The 18,945-nt window shown below is 41.0% G+C and overlaps 1 protein-coding gene across 1 annotated transcript in view; it reads left to right on the top strand.

Moving 5' to 3' along the window:
* The window catches only part of kiaa1549lb (KIAA1549-like b), an 80,462-nt gene extending 63,621 nt beyond the window's left edge, over window positions 1–16,841 (top strand). The window contains exons 14-22 of the mRNA XM_074613590.1: window positions 1,270–1,400; window positions 2,261–2,385; window positions 4,899–5,128; window positions 6,189–6,321; window positions 11,173–11,547; window positions 11,633–11,727; window positions 12,055–12,203; window positions 13,353–13,504; window positions 15,449–16,841. Of these exons, the coding sequence (XP_074469691.1) occupies window positions 1,270–1,400; window positions 2,261–2,385; window positions 4,899–5,128; window positions 6,189–6,321; window positions 11,173–11,547; window positions 11,633–11,727; window positions 12,055–12,203; window positions 13,353–13,504; window positions 15,449–15,718 (1,660 nt within the window). The 3' untranslated portion in view covers window positions 15,719–16,841. The remainder of the gene's footprint in view (window positions 1–1,269; window positions 1,401–2,260; window positions 2,386–4,898; window positions 5,129–6,188; window positions 6,322–11,172; window positions 11,548–11,632; window positions 11,728–12,054; window positions 12,204–13,352; window positions 13,505–15,448) is intronic.
* Window positions 16,842–18,945: the final 2,104 nt, after the last annotated feature.

Here is an 18,945-nt window from a genome sequence, read left to right on the forward strand (position 1 = left end):
TGACAGAATAGGAAATCTATAGACTGGAATGGAGGTCCTGCAGTAATGATTTTGGAGACTCCCGAAGCAAAGGATTTTAATTTGTTATTTATCAAACTGTTGGTTTTAAAGGTTCCCTTTCTTTTTATGAGATCAAGTCATCATAGCTGTTATTCCAGGACATAACAAGCTTCTTCTTTAATGTCTCTTCCCTGGTTTTTCATAAAGTATGCAGAGATAGTAACATCATCAATGAAAGAGATTAGTTATACTCTGACATAGTATGTAATACGTTTTTCAAAAATTAGCTTGAGCCTGGTTGATTTTAACCAGCCGCACAAAGGAGTACTTCTCAAAAGCTCTCATTATGAGATGATGAAAGCTGGAACATATAGCAAGTGGAAAGAAACATGATTTTATCTCTGCTTGATGCCAAGACCATTGAGAGACGAGTGAATCATTCAGTCAGATGTAGGCTCACAATTCTTTTGATGTCTGAGTGAAGGTGCAACCTATAATTCACCTGTTGTAGACCTGGTTTGAAATGACATCTGTCCCTAAATGACTGTTGAGCCATGCCAGACAAAGAGAAACGTGTGGAATAAAGTTAATGTTTAACTTCGAAAAGATTTAGATTTATGAATTCATGAATTCAGGGCTAAGATGCTGTTATGCATGCGGGATACAAACAAATTTAAAAACATGTATGCAGGCATGCTGTACACAATCAAGTCTAATTTGCTTCTTCCTCTTTGAAATCCCTTCATTTGTACCAAGGTCACACGTCTGTTAGCCTCCAAACACCAACACAGGATCAAGCGTACAATCCTCTCAAAAAGCCAATGTAAACGCATTCTGTACACCTCAATTAATTATTACACATTACACGTGCAGATGGATGGATGGGACATTACACGTCTTTGTCTGGAGCTAGCGCTCTGCAGCAGTGCCTCAACAAGAGCAGGGAGGGCAGCCGCTGCTCCTCTGTCTCTCGCTTTGCTGTTATCATTTTTACCAGACAATTAGGGGATAGACCGTGGTGCTTTGATGTCACTGTCAGCCTCGTGGTTTTGAAACATGCATGACACATACTTGGCAATACAGAATGTAGTAGAGAAACATAAAAAATACACAAGTTTATTAATGAAAACAGGTAAATGAAGAAACACGCACACATAAGGGAGGGAGAGGGGAAGGTGAGGTTGTTTAAGGGAGGGATGACATAACCTGGCTGTGAGCCCAGCTTCCGGAGAGCTCACCGCCTTTTCCTGTTGCTATGGTTACTTGCAGCAAGTTGCCGAGCGAGGACGGTTCCGTCATCAGCAACGAATCAGAGAAGCTGAATTCCGGCAGGGGCTTGACGGTGCTGAAAGTCACAGCACAGCAGAAACTGACAAAGGAGGAGACGCGCAAGAGGGACGGTGAGAGTCACACACTGATGCAAATACAAATAATGTATTCTACAGCTCCTTTGCAGACAAGGTCAGGTGTGTCACAAATGCCAAAAGATCTTTTCCCATTCTCTCCGGCGTGAAAGTCTCTGTTTCTGATGCACACAGGTACCTTAAGAGAAATGCACTGCAGGTTTTTTTTTACAGCCAGAAAGGTAGCCACTCAGCAGTAAGCAGAGATGGACCCGATGAATATGCATGAGACCGACAGTCTGCTGACATGATACAGTATGTCAGACTAGTGGATGCTGTGACACACTGGCAGAAACTCACACACACTCATTAATGCAAAAATGCAGAAAGACCACATCTGAAAGCCATTCAGACATTGAACTATTCACTTTTCCATTCTTGTTCACTGACGCTAAATGTTCCACATGTGGTGGGTGTGAGTTAAATTAATCAACTCATTACCCTGCTTGTGAATTGGATCGAGCTCACAAGATTATGATTTTCTTAATGTGTGGATTTGAATAATTCATCAGCTGAGTTAAGGGAAACTAGAATTGAATCCAGTTTGATGTCGGATAAGGAATGAAAGTGCAAAGTCAGTTCCTTTCATCTATCACAGAGATGCATTGCCACAACCTTTTGAAGCCAACGCTATCTTTGTGATCTATCGTCGCGGTCCACCACTTCATTTGCTGACACAGACGACGGATGTTTGACATAACCCCATAGTGTCAGCCACAGAGAGACAAGGTGGGGGGGTGGAGACAGACTGAGAGACAAAGCAGCAGGGTGACAGTGTGTTCCCTTTTTGACTGACAGTGTAATGATTAGAGGTATTTGTAGTCTCTTTGTGAGTGAACTCCCTCTCTGTTCTTCAGATCCATATGACACCTCCTCTGGCTCCCTGCAGCTCATCTCCGTAAAGCCCATGGCAGCTCAGCCCCACTACACACACCCTGCATCCTCTGACCGCAGCCATGACTCAGCCATCGTCAATGGAGAGGTGATGCACACGCACACATCCGTTTAGAGAGATACACAGACATACATGAACAAACTGAACACGGACGCACAACTGTATTAAAGACCCTGAAAACCTGTTTTCTTTACCAGCTTCTTATTATGAGCAACGAAGATGAGCTCACTATTTTCTAGTTTTAGTTATTTAACATGCAAACTGTATTTGTGTTTTTTGTTTTTCTCACTGGTTTTAAGTGGAAAGCGCTCAGTTGGGAACACATATTCATAAATGTTAAGCAACATTTGAATCAAAATACAATGACAGGTGTGGAGTTGTTGGCTTACAGTATCTTATCAGTCTAGTGCTGCGTTCCATTTACATCGGAAATCGGAGGTCGGAGCCGGGATTGACGTCACACCCGATTTGACCGTGTTCCAGTACAACAAATCAGAAAACTTAATGGGTTTGCTCCAGCCAGGTTAGCCATTATTAGCAATACCAGAAGATTACAACACATCACGCTGATATTTTGCGAATACAAACACTGTAGCAACATGTCTGTAGATAGAAGTTGGACAGTACAAATGTACAACTGATTTAATGAGACACACACTGTTGATGCACAGAGCAGCCATCCTGTATTTTGAGGTCTAGGTTGGTGAGGTTCATCTGACTTTCCGAGTCAGAAATCCGACTTCAGGGGCGTTCCAGTTGAAATTTCTGACTGGGAACCTGGAAATTCCAACTTCCCAGTTCAAATGGAACGTGGCATATGTCTATATTTATCTATCAGTCAGATCTAAACCATAACCACACAGTCCTAATGAAGCAGATTACATTACATTTTGATACTGGGATACAGGGATCATATGAAACTAAAAACCCTAAGGTATCCATCGATACCAACCATGTCATACTAGCTTGTTAATAAGGAGGCTAAATAACTCTCCAACCCTAAGCCAAATTTTGGCAAGAAAAAACTGGCATCTTACATCATATGGGTACCCACGAGTCTCCCCTTTACAGACATGCCCAATTTATGATAATCACATGCAGTTTGGGGCAAGTCATAGTCAAGTCAGCACACTGACACACTGACAGCTGTTGTTGCCTGTTGGGCTTGAGTTTGCCATGTTATGATATGAGCATATTTTTTAATGCTAAATGCAGTACCTGTGAGGGTTTCTGGACAATATTTACATTCTTTTGTGTTGTTAATTAATTTCCAATAATAAATATATACATACAAATGTACAAAGCAAGCATATTTGCCCACTCCCATGTTGATAAGAGTATTAATTACTTGACAAATCTTCCTTTAAGGTAATATTTTGAACAGATAAAATATTTGTGATTAATTTATGATTACGATTGACAGCCCTAAAATATCATACAATTGCCGATATATTCGCGCAGGTGTGTATGTGTGAGCTGTTTAAGCGGCGGAGCATCGTAAATTACACTCAGACTCGACAGAAACTAAATAAAACTCACCGAAACCATCTTGGTGTTAGAGGTGGTAACATGCCGGCTTCTGTTTCCCCCCGCTGTCTCTCTCTCGTCAGCTGAGCGGCTCTCATTTTTCGGAGGCAGACCATTAAATTACAAAAAAAGAAATGTCAAACATCGCCCAAGAAATTGCCCCAAAAAACAACCGTTGATGTACTAAGCTAATCGCAGACAGACGATATATTCGTCCAATCGCCCATCCCTATTTTGTAAGCTCATCCAAGTGTTATTCCCCAGAAAATGATATAAAACAACCTGTACAGTAAATGACTGTTATCACTAGATCAAGGTTCAACTGGATCAGCAATTGGTTCAATAACACAAGGCATCACACTTTGGAATTTTTTTATTCTTTATTAACATCATTTTTTAATTTCATATGTGATTTTCAAGCGATATAATAAACATGAAAAATAACTGGCTGTGTGTTGGCAAGAATCTGGCGAAACGCACGTATCATGATACAAGGGTTACGATTCAGTACACTGCTATACAGTAAGTAAGGTGATATATTTCAATTTTTCAAATCTAAATTTAGAAAAAACTGTCTTAGTATAAAGAACACACCACCATATGCATACAATTGGAGTATAAAAAGGTTTTCTTTCTTATGCAATCAGAACAGTGGGATATCACAGTCCCTGTAACATCCAACATCATAGCACTACTTTGAGAGGGCACATAGGCACATATCTTTGGAAATTAAATAAAGTATTGACTGAGTTAATCTTTGTTTCCAAACTATTAATTAAAAAGTGATAGTGTTTTTGATGAGGATCAATACAGTATCACCAAATATAATATTGCGATACCCAATATTTTCTTACACCCCTAAAACATATGCTCTGAGCCTTTCAGACTGTGATTATTGCATAACAGTGTCATTTTCAGAGCTTCTTATTCTCATGATCCCTCTGATCTTTCATCCCCACAAGCCTTTTAAGACGAAGCAGAATCACACCACATGCAGCAAAAAGGACCTTGTGTCTGTGTTTGTTCTGATCTCCTCATGTTTCTTTGCATCCTGCGCTCTTTCCTCTCTGCAGGTGAACTTGGCTCTGAAGCAGAAGTCAGACATCGAGCACTACAGGAACAAGCTGAGACTGAAGGCTAAGAGGAAGGGCTATTATGACTTCCCCTCCACAGACGGCAGCAGCAGCGGTCGAGCCGTGGTGCAGCGACAGCGGCACGGCCATGAGAGGGCAGCCGGTGAGCATGGCAGACCACTGGAGCCTGATGATGAGCGAGGTTCCACTTATGTCAAGTCTCACAGGAGGTGAGGGGAGAGTGGAAAAGCAAGTGGAACCTGGGTTTGGCTGAGTGTAAACACAAGGGTGTGAGGATACAATTCAAGCAGTCACAATGTGCTGCAGGTGACATGGCAGTTCATATTGGTGGATTGGGTTTCTAACCATGGCCAGTTATCCATCCCTGCTGACCCCTGCCTTGCCTAATTAGCTTCTAGATAAGTAAAACTGTCTCCTCTAATGTTGTCATTATCCTGTCTTAGTCGGCAGTGAGAGACCCACCAGGCCTGTCTGATTAATTTGATGCGAGTCCTGAGCTTCCATATTGGAGATAAGAGGATTGGCAGGGTGTCGGACGGTCAACTATGCTGGTTCTGTCCTGCTTCTGCTTTACAGATGCACATAAAGATGTACAGAGTCTTTGGTTATTACAGATTCAGATCAACATGCCCACATGAGATTAACGTCTAGCTGCCTTCAGAGCGAAAAACAAACATTTAAATTTGGGCTCGTGTGTTGACTTTGGGGAAGGGTTGAATGGCTATTTTTATATCCCACCATGGTGAGAAAGATAAGGATTTCAGCAGCTATTTACTGTCGAAATTAGTGTGTGGCTGATCACTTACATCAACAACATGCTTTGCCTAACTAAAGTGATCATTTCAAAGCACATCTTCTGATATTCATCTTGTCCTTTTGTCATTGATTGTGCATTGTTGTTTTGTTTTACTAGATGCTTTATCAGTATTGCATTTGCTGTGCAACACCTCGAGGATATCCTCATATCTGGCATTATTATTTAAACTGTTTATTCAGCTCTTTTACTTGATGTCCTTATGAAATATCCTAACATACTGTATGTATTCGGTCTGCATCGCAACTTTATGTACATTTTTTGAAAGAGAATCAGTGAGATAAATTCCCCCACTGTTTTCTCCACCCCCTCCACTCCCCGCCTGCCTTTCACTGGCAGGCACTCTGAAACCATGGCTGAAAAGTAAGAAAGCTGAATTGAAAGGATTTTCAATTAATTATAACTATACCCCAGGTCTGATTTATACTAAATCCATCCTTTACTCCAACTGACAGGCACTCGCAGGTGGGGCAGACGGCCTATCGCAGCAGACAGAGTCTGAGCAGTCCCAGTCCTGGAGGAACAGAGATGGACCTGCTTGTTATGAGGGAGAGACCCAGGAGAGGCATCCGTAACAGCGGCTACGATGTGAGTCACATGTCATCACCGGCTGACCCCGTCTCCCTACAAGATGCAGTTAAACTTGCCAAAAAACATTTGAAAAAATAGCACATACTCTAACAAATAATATTAGGTAATATTAGATAAACTTATTATCAGTAGTGGTGTAAGAAAATATCGCTACATATGATCGATTTTTAAATAACCTCTTAAAACCTCGGCCGCTATTCTGTCTTTCAAAGGTTGTAGGGGATTCAATTTTAAAGTTGTCATACTAGCTTGTTGGGAAGGAGGCAAAGTAACGCTCCAAAGTTAGGCTAAATTCTGGCAAGGAAAAACTGGCATGGCCATTTTCAAAGGGGTCCCTTGACCTCTGATCTCAAGATATGTGAATGAAAATGGGTTCTATGGGTACCCACGAGTCTCCCCTTTACAAACATACCCACTTTATGATAATCACATGCAGTTTTGGGGAAAAACTATGCAGTCCTACAAATATGATATAATATAATATATATAATATAATCCATACAAATATGTGTTTATTTATATGCTTATATGCCTGTAACCAAATTCAGATGATAAGTAAAAAAAACAAAACAACTAATGCTACAGTTTTAAATCTAGTAAGATGGAATTTAAAAATAGAAAAAAGATCATTATCAATCAGATCTTGTCGGTGCTAAATCTGTGCCGTATTGCCCTATTTAAGGCACTGTGCAGCAACTGAGCTAGGAATCAGACATATTCTACTCAGGTGAGGTGGTTTCAAGTATGCCACAGCAAGCCGAAGGAAGGGAAGTGGTTCATTCATAATTAAGAGCTGAGATTTATAAGGTCCTGTCATTTTGATATGTAATGCGTCTCAGGATGGCTGGTTTATGCCTCCACCCTTTTATTGTTCCATTACGGCTCTGTGTATGGCTCTTTCTGTCATGAAGTCAGAATACTAGTATGTGAGCTCCTGAGAGTAATCGAGCAGACCGTTCCTAAAAAGTGTTTTCATTCTGAGCTGTCCTTTTGTAAAAAATATGAGCAGCGGTAGAAATATTTCATGAACTGCCATTGACCTGCCAGCCGTTTTGACCAGTCACAGCAGGAAAAATACAGGTGTGCTAGCTCTGGTGTGGTGTAAGTTATTATATGGATCTGTGTAGGGCTGCCACTAATTTGTATTGATTAATCTATTGACTATTTTACCGATTAATACAAACGATTAATTTCCCTCCAAAAAATCCATTTCATGTTAGTTCATTTTACTTTGACAAACTGTATGTCATTGTATAATGAAGCACAAGACAAAATGTAAAGAAAGGTTTACATATTAAAGTGCAAAACTGTAGGTTGATACAGTATGTGCTGGCGAAATGTGCTACTTGCTGTTCTGCACAGACAAAAATTATGCTCCCCATATTCTTACAGTATGGAGTGAGAAATGGTGTAATATAAAATGTGTGGGAGCATTATTTGATAGGGGATAGTCTATTGAAATACACTAACCCTGCAATCTTAAAGGTGCTATTGATAACATTGATAACATTCAGCCACTAGATGTTGCATTCTCCCTCCTCTGTTCCATTGTGTTTACTTCACAACAAGTCGTTGCCAGGCAATTACCGTCATCCTCAGCCATTTATCCAATTTTTTCCCCACTAACTGACGACCCAGAGATACCACGTGATACCAACGTCGTTTTACTATTAGCTCACAAGCCTTGTTAGAAGTGGGAACCAAACGTCAGATATCTTCCAGAGATAAACAAAACATTTTGGACCTGACAACATTTTTAAAAAGATTAATTCATAATCATAATAATTTTTTTTCAGGAAAAGCCATACTTTTATTTGGCACTTTTCTAAAAGCTCTGTGGATGTATGTATTATTTCTAAAAGAGTATTCGTCTACATTAAATTTGATCAATAAGACCTTTATATAAAGATATTATAATAGTGTATCAAAGTTATAAAAGTGCTCCCCATATTCTTACAGTACATTCACCCCTGTTTGTAATAAAAAATCATTCTACACTAGCAAGGCAGCATAAATCGTCAGAACACACCGGCAACTGCGGTGTGTTCTGACCTCAACATAAACTCAGACTTTTGCCACTAAAGTTTGCAGACTCTGCCGGTGTGTTCTGGTCGGGTGAGTAGGGCAAACTCCGGGCGCTGCGGCCTGGAGGTAGACTGGGTGCCATTCATCTGCGAGTGCCAGTTGAAAATGTGTAAAGTTTCCCTTCAAACACCTATTCAATGTAATTTCTAAGGTAGCAGCCAGGCAACTTTATGGTTTTATGAGTGTATTTAGCAGCTACAAGGACAAAAGATTAAAAAAAACATGTATAGATGTCGACACATTTTCCTAATCACGGCAGCCCTAGATCTGTGCTTCTCCTACTATTGCAAGTCAAATATCTGCTATGAGAATAGCCTTTGTGCATTACAGAAGATTGACAAACTCTAAAAAAAAATTGATTATCCAGACAAATAGTAGTTTCTTAATTCTGACCTCCTATTGTCATGGCTCTTGGTCAGTTTGTATTTAATTGGTTAAACTCTGTGTAGCCAGCTCTGTTAGAAATACGGCACAATAGCCAGTACAAGATACACAGTCGTTTTTCAGAACTCCTGGCCCTGTTGATTACAATGGGACAAGTGTGGCTGCAGGCCCCATCACTGCAGATGCAAGCCTCTGCCGCTCCGTGTTGCAGGGCGGGCTGATTTATGAGGTGCACTACGCTAGGTCTCCTGTGGCTACCCTCTATTCGCACAGGAAGTAGGGCAGCCTCAAGTCGTATTCATTTATCACTGAATATAAGGGCTGGATAGATGGAAACAGAAGCTGGGAGATGGAGAAAGAGTACAGCGTATGAAAAGATGGAGACTTTCAAAAATGTGAGAAAGAGGATGGAAAAGATGGAGTGAGGTAGCAGGTAAATAATTAATATGGAAGTGCAATAAATACACATGGGAGACAGGATGATGGTCGAGGGAAGATGCAGAATAGTGTTAGCACACACAATAGACCTCCAGCAACTGTTAAAGTATTGTGGGATTGTTTAAAAGTAGAGAAAAGTGCAGGTTAGCACTCACTGAAACAGACTGGTTCTGCTGGCTGAACCTGCTGTGACCGAGCAGTAACAGAGCTGGATCAAACTCCTCCAGCTGACTTGTCTCCAAAACTGTGTAACATTAGACAGCCTCTTCTAGCTCAGTCAGCACCCTGTCAACAACCCACTGAGAGAATGACAGGAGACATTATAGAACTTGTAACTTTCCAGATTTCTCGAGGTGCATCTGTTGATATTCCGCTAATTCAGAAAGGAGACGTCTAAATTCCTAATATTTGATCAAGGTGTAAATCAGAACATGCCTCCCCATGTAGCTGCTGCTACAGATTCACCCACACAAGCCGTCACCATAAAACGACCATGAAATTTGGGCGCTTTACTTAAAGGAACAGTGTGTAACATTTCGGGGATCTATTATCAGAAATGGAATATAACTATGTTTTCATCAGTGTATAATCACATGAAACTAAGAATCGTTGTGTTTTCGTTACTTTAGAATGAGCCCTTCATATCTACATAGGGAGCGGGTCCTCTTCACGGACTCCGCCATGTTTCTATAGTAGCACAGAACGGACAAAACACTGGCTCTAGAGAGATCCTTTTGCGTTATTATATTACCTGAAGGCCACCATAGTTCTCCAACATGCTTCTGAAACTGCAGTAACGTGAGCCGCAGAGTGCAAAACCGTGGTACCGCCAAACGCCGTCTGACTTCCGTTGCTCCTAAAGTAGTGTTATTAGGAGATTTTTCACAATTTATCTCTGATATAAAATGTCAAATTGGATCCATATCCTCTGGTTGCTCTGTTTGGGGTCACCAGATATGAGACACGATTAACTGTGGAAAAGTGACTTACCTTATCCTTAGTTTCCCTTCTAGCTCAGCGAGCAATCCTACTCAGGTGGAGGGACGCTGCCCCGCCCACTCACACACAATGGTTGGCTTATATCATGTCCTGCTTAAACTTCAGAAAATCACTTCAATATTCACATGGGAAATTCCTGAAAGCTTGGGGCACTTTTGTAAATACGATCCAGACACTGTAAATACTTGTTTATTAAGTGCAGATTGACTGCATCACACACTACTCACTCATTCACCACAAATCCTTCGCATGACAGTTATATTTCAGTATGCCTCGCTGGCAGTGACTGGGGAGGGATTGTTTTATTGTTGATTTACACAGTATATACAGTATATACATATCCTTGATTTATTTATATGTTGGCATTGGTGCCAGCTGCTGTTAATATATACTCATACCTGTCATTTCTCTTTAATGACCGAACAGCACTACACTTTTATGTCCTGCAAAACGTCAATAAAAAGATTTTAAAAAGAGGAGATAGCTGATAGTGTACAGCTGAAGATGGATAAAAACATATGTGTCAATCAGTGAAGTGTTGATTCAAAGTCATATTAAGTTTATTAAACTCAACACCGTGCTCCTGTTAAAAAAAAAGCTGTTATTATAGTAAGGATGGCCTCAAGCGAGGCGAACGGCGTTACCACCGTTTTGCACTCGGCGGCTCAAGTTAGTGAATGAGTGGAGGGGAACTCAGTTGGTTGCAATCTGCAACCACACCACTAGATGTCGCCAAATCCTACACAGTGTACCTTTATAATTATGTCCAAGTTTCATATCCTTTTATTCGTGTATGTATAAAAGATTCCAGGTTGTTTGTAAACGTGTTTGCTCATCAATCAGAGTGCACATTGTGTTATGAAACAGCATATACTGTTTCTATGCACTGTGTTTTGAGTCTCATTTCATATTCTCTTGTGAATGTGTTTGTATACGTTTTAGACTGAGCCTGAGTTGATTGAGGAGACGAATATTGACCGTCTCATTGGGCCGCGGGGGTACATGTACGGCCAGGGCTTGAAAGGCCACTCGGAGACATCCACTTTGAGCTCACAGCCGTCTATTGACGAAGTGCGACAGCAGATGCACCTGCTGCTGGAGGAGGCATTCAGCCTGGCTTCAGGAGGGCAGTCCACATCCGGACGGCACTCGCATCACCACCACCCGCCTCCTGACCACTACAGCCCGGCGCCGCCTCCCCTCCCCTACGCAGACGTGGTGACCAGCGCCCCGGGTACGATGAGCTGTGGACGGGGAGGCCTGCAGTGGGTACCATCCTATGGCGCAGAAATGTATCAATGCAGCCTGCCCAAGCCGGTGAGTTGGATGAGATTATTTCCCCTCGCTTAAGAACTGTGTTTGAATTGATGTAACCTTAAATGCCTTTCACTATCTGTTTAAGGCCTTTCGCTTCACCCAGCTTCCTGAGATGGCCATGGGTTCTCCTCCCCCTTTACCGCCTCGCACTGGACCTCCTCCTGGGACCTCCTTAAGACGGTAAGGCTGAGTAGGTCTCACGCACACACACACGCAGGCAGACACAGACATACACACACTGTCTGTATCATCCCAAAGCCCATCAGATATTCCACATTTATTCACATTCAAATTCATGTTCAGGGACCAGATATTCACCAGGTAATGTGCTGTGGTCAGGGTGATTTTAGGCCTTGTTTGAATTTGAATATTGAACTAGTGCATTGAGAGATGGCAAGAATGTTAATGAGGTATTCAAATTTCCTCATGGAGCGTGTCTGCCATCTAGTGGTACTGACCAAGTATTTCAGTAACTCTATGTTTATGTCCAATCTCTGTCCAACTTAGTTCCACATCTGACTTGGGGCCTAAGGGAAGGAGCTCAGAGACATCTGTCGCTGAAATGCAGAGTCAACATGACAACAACCCATATGGGCCAACGACTAGAGCAGCACTTCCATCTATCACTGCTGAGAAGCCTGTGTCCAACTACTCAGGTAAGCATATGAGGAGATAATGATAATAATAATAATAATTAGGGCTGTCAAAGTTAACACGATAATAGCGTGTCAACGCTAATTTGTTTTAACGGCGCTAATTTCTTTAACACATGAACGCAATCGATCTTTCAGAGGTTGTAGCAGGCTCAATTTTAAAGTTAGAGTGAAGGTATCGAATAAAACTCAAAGGAATCAGTTCGTATCAACCATGTCATACTAGCTTGTCAAGAAGGAGGCTAAATAACGCTCCAAACTTACGCTAAATTTCAGCACGGAAAAACTGGCATGGCCATTTTCAAAGGGGTCCTTTGACCTCTGACCTCCAAGATATGTGAATGAAAATACACATACAATGGGTTCTATGTGTACCCACGAGTCTCCCCTTTACAGACATGCCCACTTTATGAAAATCACATGCAGCACACTGACAGCTGTTGTTGCCTGTTGGGCTGCAGTTTGCCATGTTATGATCTGAGCATATTTTTTATGCTAAATGCAGTACCTGTGAGGGTTTCTGGACAATATGTCATTGTTTTGTGTTGTTAATTGAGTTACAATAATAAATATATGCATACATTTACATAAAGCAAGCATATTTGTCCACTCCCATGTTGATAAGAATATTAAATACTTGACAAATCTCCCTTTAAGGTATATTTTGAAAAGACAAAAAATGTGCGGTTAATTTGCGATTATTCGTGATTAACACGGGACAATCGTGCGATTTATCGTGATTAAATATTTTAATCAATTGACAGCCCTAGTGCTCATATTTGCAGCATTCACATACATCAATAAACACTGCAGCAGCATCAAAGGGTCTCCATCCTCTTCTACTCTGTTTGTGTATTTTTTCTTCTACATCAGTGGTGGAGATTTGAATTTTTAAGACGAAAACTCAGAAAGTATTTAGTCTCGAGTGCACTCTCTACCAATCGGCACTTTGGTCTCTGTGGCTATAAATAAACAAAACAAAACCTACTTCTCCCGAAGGACACAGACTCACCACCGGCTATACTTTGCATTTTAAAAGAAACCCATTATGTGCTTTGCTTCCATGCCAACATACATTCTTTTCAAGAATAGTGATACATCCCCTGAAATACATTCCTCAGTGAATGACAGCCTCTCTTCTTCTCCCTGTAGGAAACCCAATAACAGCCGTCTACGCCATCCCAGCCACCAGGCCCGGCTACTCAGAATACTTTGTCTCCACACCAACCACGTCCTACCACAGTCCCTCCTGGATGTCCTATCCACCTGAACCTGAGGATGTGCCGCCACAGTGGGCAGACTCCGTAAGGAAGTCTATTTTGCTTGCTTAGGAAGCACCCAATCCTACTGGAAAATAAATAGATGAATAACTGAAAGCTGATCAATATATAGAGGTAGAGTAACATGACCAGATGTCTTGATTAAACTAGGACAGTCCCAATTTTCAAGCATTTGTCCCAGTGCACCAACAGCTCTTTGTCCAAATAATTAAACCTCAGAAAATAAACTATTCTGAGTAGAAATTTCTTGCAGAATTACGTCTATATCCAGAGCATGAACAGGTTCGAAACGTTTTCTAAACAGAGAAGAAGCTCTTTGTTTCTCTCTCTCTTGTTAGTGTAGTAGAACGTTTAGACTCAAGTATTATTATTATTTTAGCGCGCTTTCACAAGCCAACATTTAGTCTATTTTAATCAAACTCTGGTGCAGTTTGTTTGGGCAGTTGTGAACACAGTAATCAACTCTAGTGCGGACTAAAACAACCGAGATGGACACAGGTAAACGACAGGTTAACATGAGTGGGAGAGGACTGACTTGGACTTCTGCAGAAGTTCAATGTTTGCATGACATCTGCGCTGAAGAGAACGTACAGATTATGCTAAGTACACAAAAATAGTGATGTTTATAAAGTCATTTGTGATAAACTGGAGAAAGGGATTTGTGTGAAAAAACATTGACAGCAGTATATCAAAGTCTGCGATTCCCTGCGTAGAAGTGGTAGCTCTCAAGACGAAAAAGATAAATTAGCTCCTTTGTACACACCCCTCAGCAACTTATTTTTTTTTTTATGTGGTCCGCTTTAATTTGTGCGCTGTGAAACCAGACTAAATAGAAAACAAACCATAAGTATCAATTTCACTGTGATTCGGAGTAGACAAACAGACTATGGGTTGTGAAAGCAGAGACTACAGAAAGCCAGTGTCCTGGCTTTATACAGTACAGAAACCCCAGTCAACTGAATTCTATACTATTTAATTGAATAATTGAATACAGACTAATAAAACTATAAAAGAAAATATTGCCATTGTTGCTGCCCTCACCTCCTGGTCGTCAGGATGTTTTCCCCATAACTTCTGTTCACCCTATGGAGCCTGAAGGTGAGTTACATCACTGCACCAGCCAGGGCTAAAAAGAAATAAATGCTCAGAAACACAAAATAGGAAGATCAGTAGGGAAATATATCTGTCATCCTGTGTAGGTGAGATTGCCTCTCTGTATTAAAACAACCATCTGACATTTATTGTGCTCATGTTCCTATCTACACTTGAAAAGGACTGGGCTTCATTAAACAATAATAATCCTCCTCTGTTTTTCATTCAAATAAGACGGGTTCCATTCGTCCTGTCAGATCTGTTATAACCCATGTGACCCTCCCTCCCCTCCCCTCCTCTGCACAGGAGTCTCCTTGTTTGTATGGATTGTTCTCTTTTTCCCCCTGTCTGTTTGCCTGTTTCAACCAGATGCCTTCACACAGTTTCTTTTTGCAGAACCAGTGTCATTTAGAAACCATTTGCTGATCTGAATTTATGGCTGGCGTTGAGTGGACACAACAAAATACCGGGGTAGTTGAGCACATTTCCTAAATGAACACCTATTTATCTTTTTTATTATTATTTCTTGTGGTGTGAATCTGACACTTTGTATCAACATTCAAAAGTAGTCCATTTCGGAGTTCAAACACCGTTTGAACCAAAATCCATTTCAGTATCATACTCAGTAGATCTCCACACTCATTACTTTTCCTTTCATTTTTTTTTCATTTATAATGATTATTCCCCAGATACAATTGTGCATATTGTCCCTTATCACCCATTTAAATCGTTCTAAAATAGTGGAGCAAGAGAAAATGTTCACTCAGCAAAATAAAAAAAACTGTATCCTTCTAATTATCTAATTAATTAGTTTCGTGGGTAGTAATAATATGAAGTTGCTGTATTACTGATGTCATGTGTACACTGTTTTCCCAGGTGCCCCTGCCTGGGTATGTAGAGGCTGCTTTTCCTCACCCTCGCTACCCACAGGGGAGCCCCACCAGGCTGCCCCTGCAGTATAACCACCAAGCACTGGAGCAGCCGCCCGCTGCCCATAGCACAGCATCCCAGCAATGCCTGCCGCAGGTGGTGAAGGACATGGACAGCATGCCCCTGAGCAGCCTCTCCACCTCTGCACTCGTGCAGGCCATCCGGCAGGAGGTGGCCAAGCTGGCGAAGAAGCAGAACGACGTGTTTGAGTTCTAGTTTTAACTCTGCCCCCCTTGCGTGCAGGAGATGGTGAACGGCGCATTGGTCTTCAACAGAGGTACACAAAGGCGGTGCTCCTTCAGACTGATTTTTGATGTTTGTACTGTAAAATGGACTTTACCCACTGATTACCCACCGATTGATTTCTTTTCACACACCATTGGTGTTTTGCAGCCTCTGAAATGTATGTTTTATTTTTAGAAAAAAAAAATGCCATCCTCTATTGATGATGTCCCAAATAACTACATGCATCTGTTCTTTGTAGATATGTCAATAGGATACGCTAAAATATGGAAAATATAATTTTTTCCAGGATTAGACATTTTTTTTGTGAATCAGAATCAATTGAGAAGAGAGAAAAAGTAGCATTATTGTCTGTACTGAGAGGACCAAGTACTTCCTGTCAGATGGTATAAGTATAAACCACAGTGTATATGAGCATGTACAGTATTAGGACATCATGTATCTTATCTCCTTTTATAGACCATTAGCTTAAACAACACGGGCTACATCAGTATCAGTTCATTCAGGCTTCCATAGCACATCAATCTACCACTTTTCAAAAACTCATTATCACATACCAACACCATAACGGTAACAACAAACACTGACCTGTCCTTAGTTGTCTAATCATTTTTAGAGATTTAACGGACCAGTGTGTAACATTTAGGGGTATCTATTGGCAGAAATGGAATATGATATTAAGAAGTGTGTTTTCTTCAGTGTATAATCATCCTAAAATAAGAACTGTTGTGTTTTCGTTACCTTAGAATGAGCCTTTTATATCTACATAGGGAGCAGGTGCTCTTCAGGGAGCCGGCTGGCATGATTCTACAGTAGCCCAGAACGGACAAACCAAACACTGTGTTAACTTTTCCTGCTTGGAGACGATAATGTTACTCGCTCTGGAGTTAACCCCCGTCACTCCACTCAGCCACCAGGAAACAAGACACAGGAAACCTCTGTTGGTCTTGAGGAGCTGCAGCATTTATTTCTGCACAAACCGCAACTTCCACTGTACATTCACGTGATATTCTCAGAGCTAAACTAACTCTGCTCCATTAGCTTACTTGTTCGCTCACACACATTCGCCGCCGCTCTCTCTCTCTCTTCCTTCACCACTCACTTCCCACGTACACACACACACAGTCTACACACTGACTCCGCTAATCTCCAGATGACCTACGCCTCTCTTACAACAACTGGGTCCAGAGAGGGCCATTCACGTTTTAGTTTTTATAATTTTAAGTTGGTTGCAATCTGTAACCTCACCAGATGTCACTAAATCCTACACACTGCTCCTTTAAAGTAGTTCCTGTTAATTAACAAATGGACTAAATACAGTATATATGTATCTGCCTTTTTAGTTTAACCCAGTTGAACATGAAATCTTAAGTTGCATCTATGATGATGTAACATATAGATGGAAGTGTTTGCCTTTATGCATCTGAAATAGAGGAAAGCATTTATCTCTATTTGTTTAGGTGTGCACAAGGTACATTGACTTGATTGACATTTAGTGAATGCTTTTAAACATGATTTTTGACTTAACTTTATGTTTCTCTTTTCTTGAAGAAAACGACAAAACATTTAGTTTTTCAAAAACCCAAATGAAAAAGTTAAGTTAATTCATATTTGCACAGAGTAGCAGTAGTATAACTAGCCCAGTGGTTTTAAGATGCACAGATGATTCAATGCACATACAACCCCAAAACCTTTGTCGCAAAATAATTCTCTCTGCTGCTGCGAGTAGTGCCACAGTTTCTTGTAGTTAAGTGAAACTATAAACAAGGTGAGAATTGTTTGTTTACTGGCCCTAAGACATCTTAATTGTCTCAATGGGTGCATTTCATGAACATGTTCATGTTAACTATTGACCTAATGAGAGGTCCTACATCAGTACTCCTGTTCTAAGAAGTTTTAAGTGCACAAACCATTGTGTAACATTGTGAATGTCTGCCTGAGCGTCAACTTGTTAAGATTGAGTGTACAGTGCAGCGCTTGTCGTTCTCCCAAGAAGCACTGTGTTCAGTGTGAACATATAAGTGTGGAGCATCAGTTTGCCTGCAATCATCCAGTTTGTAGGGTTCAAAGTGCATATATGCTGAGGTAGACATTTACCTTAAAGGGATAGTCTGGGTGTTTTGAAGTGGGGTTGTATGAGGTGCTTATCCATAGTCAGTGTATTACTTACTGTAGATGGCGGTCGGCACGCCCACAGTTTGGAGCAGCAGACAGTAGCTACCGCACGCATCCAAAGCAATGTACTGCTGTGGACGGGCCCGACAGCAAAACGTATTTGGGCCACCTAAAAGAAAGGCCTACAAAAATCAATATCAATTCAACTGTAGGCTATATTTCAAATATTTACGGCGGTTAACCTTGCCGGGAGGCAGCCCTTTCTGATGGGGAACTGAAGCCGTTGTATCCATCTATGCTCTCGCCAAAGCCAACAGACTGCATTGAAAAAACTTGTAATTTTACCTCACAGAACACTGGAGTTGCTTGTCTTGCGCTGCCTCAATTAGTGAGTTTGTGCTGTTGTGTGACTTTGGTGAATCCCAACTAACCAGACTCTTGTGTGTTTCTCCAAGCTGAGGGCGTGCTGACTGCCACCTACTCTAGGTAATACATCGACTACGGATAAGTACCTCATACAACCCCACTTCAAAACACCCAAACTATCCCTTTAAAAAGCAATGTTCATTATTGAGGATTTGTTTAAAAATTGCTTCTTCACATTAGTCATCAATCTCAGTTATGTCTAAAAAAACAGCAACATAAGTTTCCACCTACCATATCACATAAAAACGTAAATATCAGCATGTAAAAAGAGGTTAAATTAGATTAAACAAAAGACTACAAACATAAATAAAAGCCAATAATTAAGGATTAGGACCCAGACATCAGATGTGATGTAAAGTAAAAAGTAGAGTGTTGGACCGAACACAGTTCTTTGAACAAAAATGTGCTTATAGTACATGTTAAGCAAAAGACTAAGCCTTCGGATAGCTAGTGGAATAAAGGAGACATGCCCGTATTATTCCAGCAGCGACAAGAAGGAAGGAGGTCAACTCTTTATTTAGTGGAAGATCGGGATATTAAAGGATCCAATTAACCTTTTTGATGACATGCTTCAATTAATATCTTGAAGCTGCACTTCTTTTATTTGAATCACTTAACTGGCCATCTCAATCAGCTTTGTCACCCTTTTTTTTATTTTG

The sequence above is a fragment of the Sebastes fasciatus genome, chromosome 2 (genome assembly GCF_043250625.1).
Source record: "Sebastes fasciatus isolate fSebFas1 chromosome 2, fSebFas1.pri, whole genome shotgun sequence".
NCBI classification, from domain to species: domain Eukaryota; kingdom Metazoa; phylum Chordata; class Actinopteri; order Perciformes; family Sebastidae; genus Sebastes; species Sebastes fasciatus.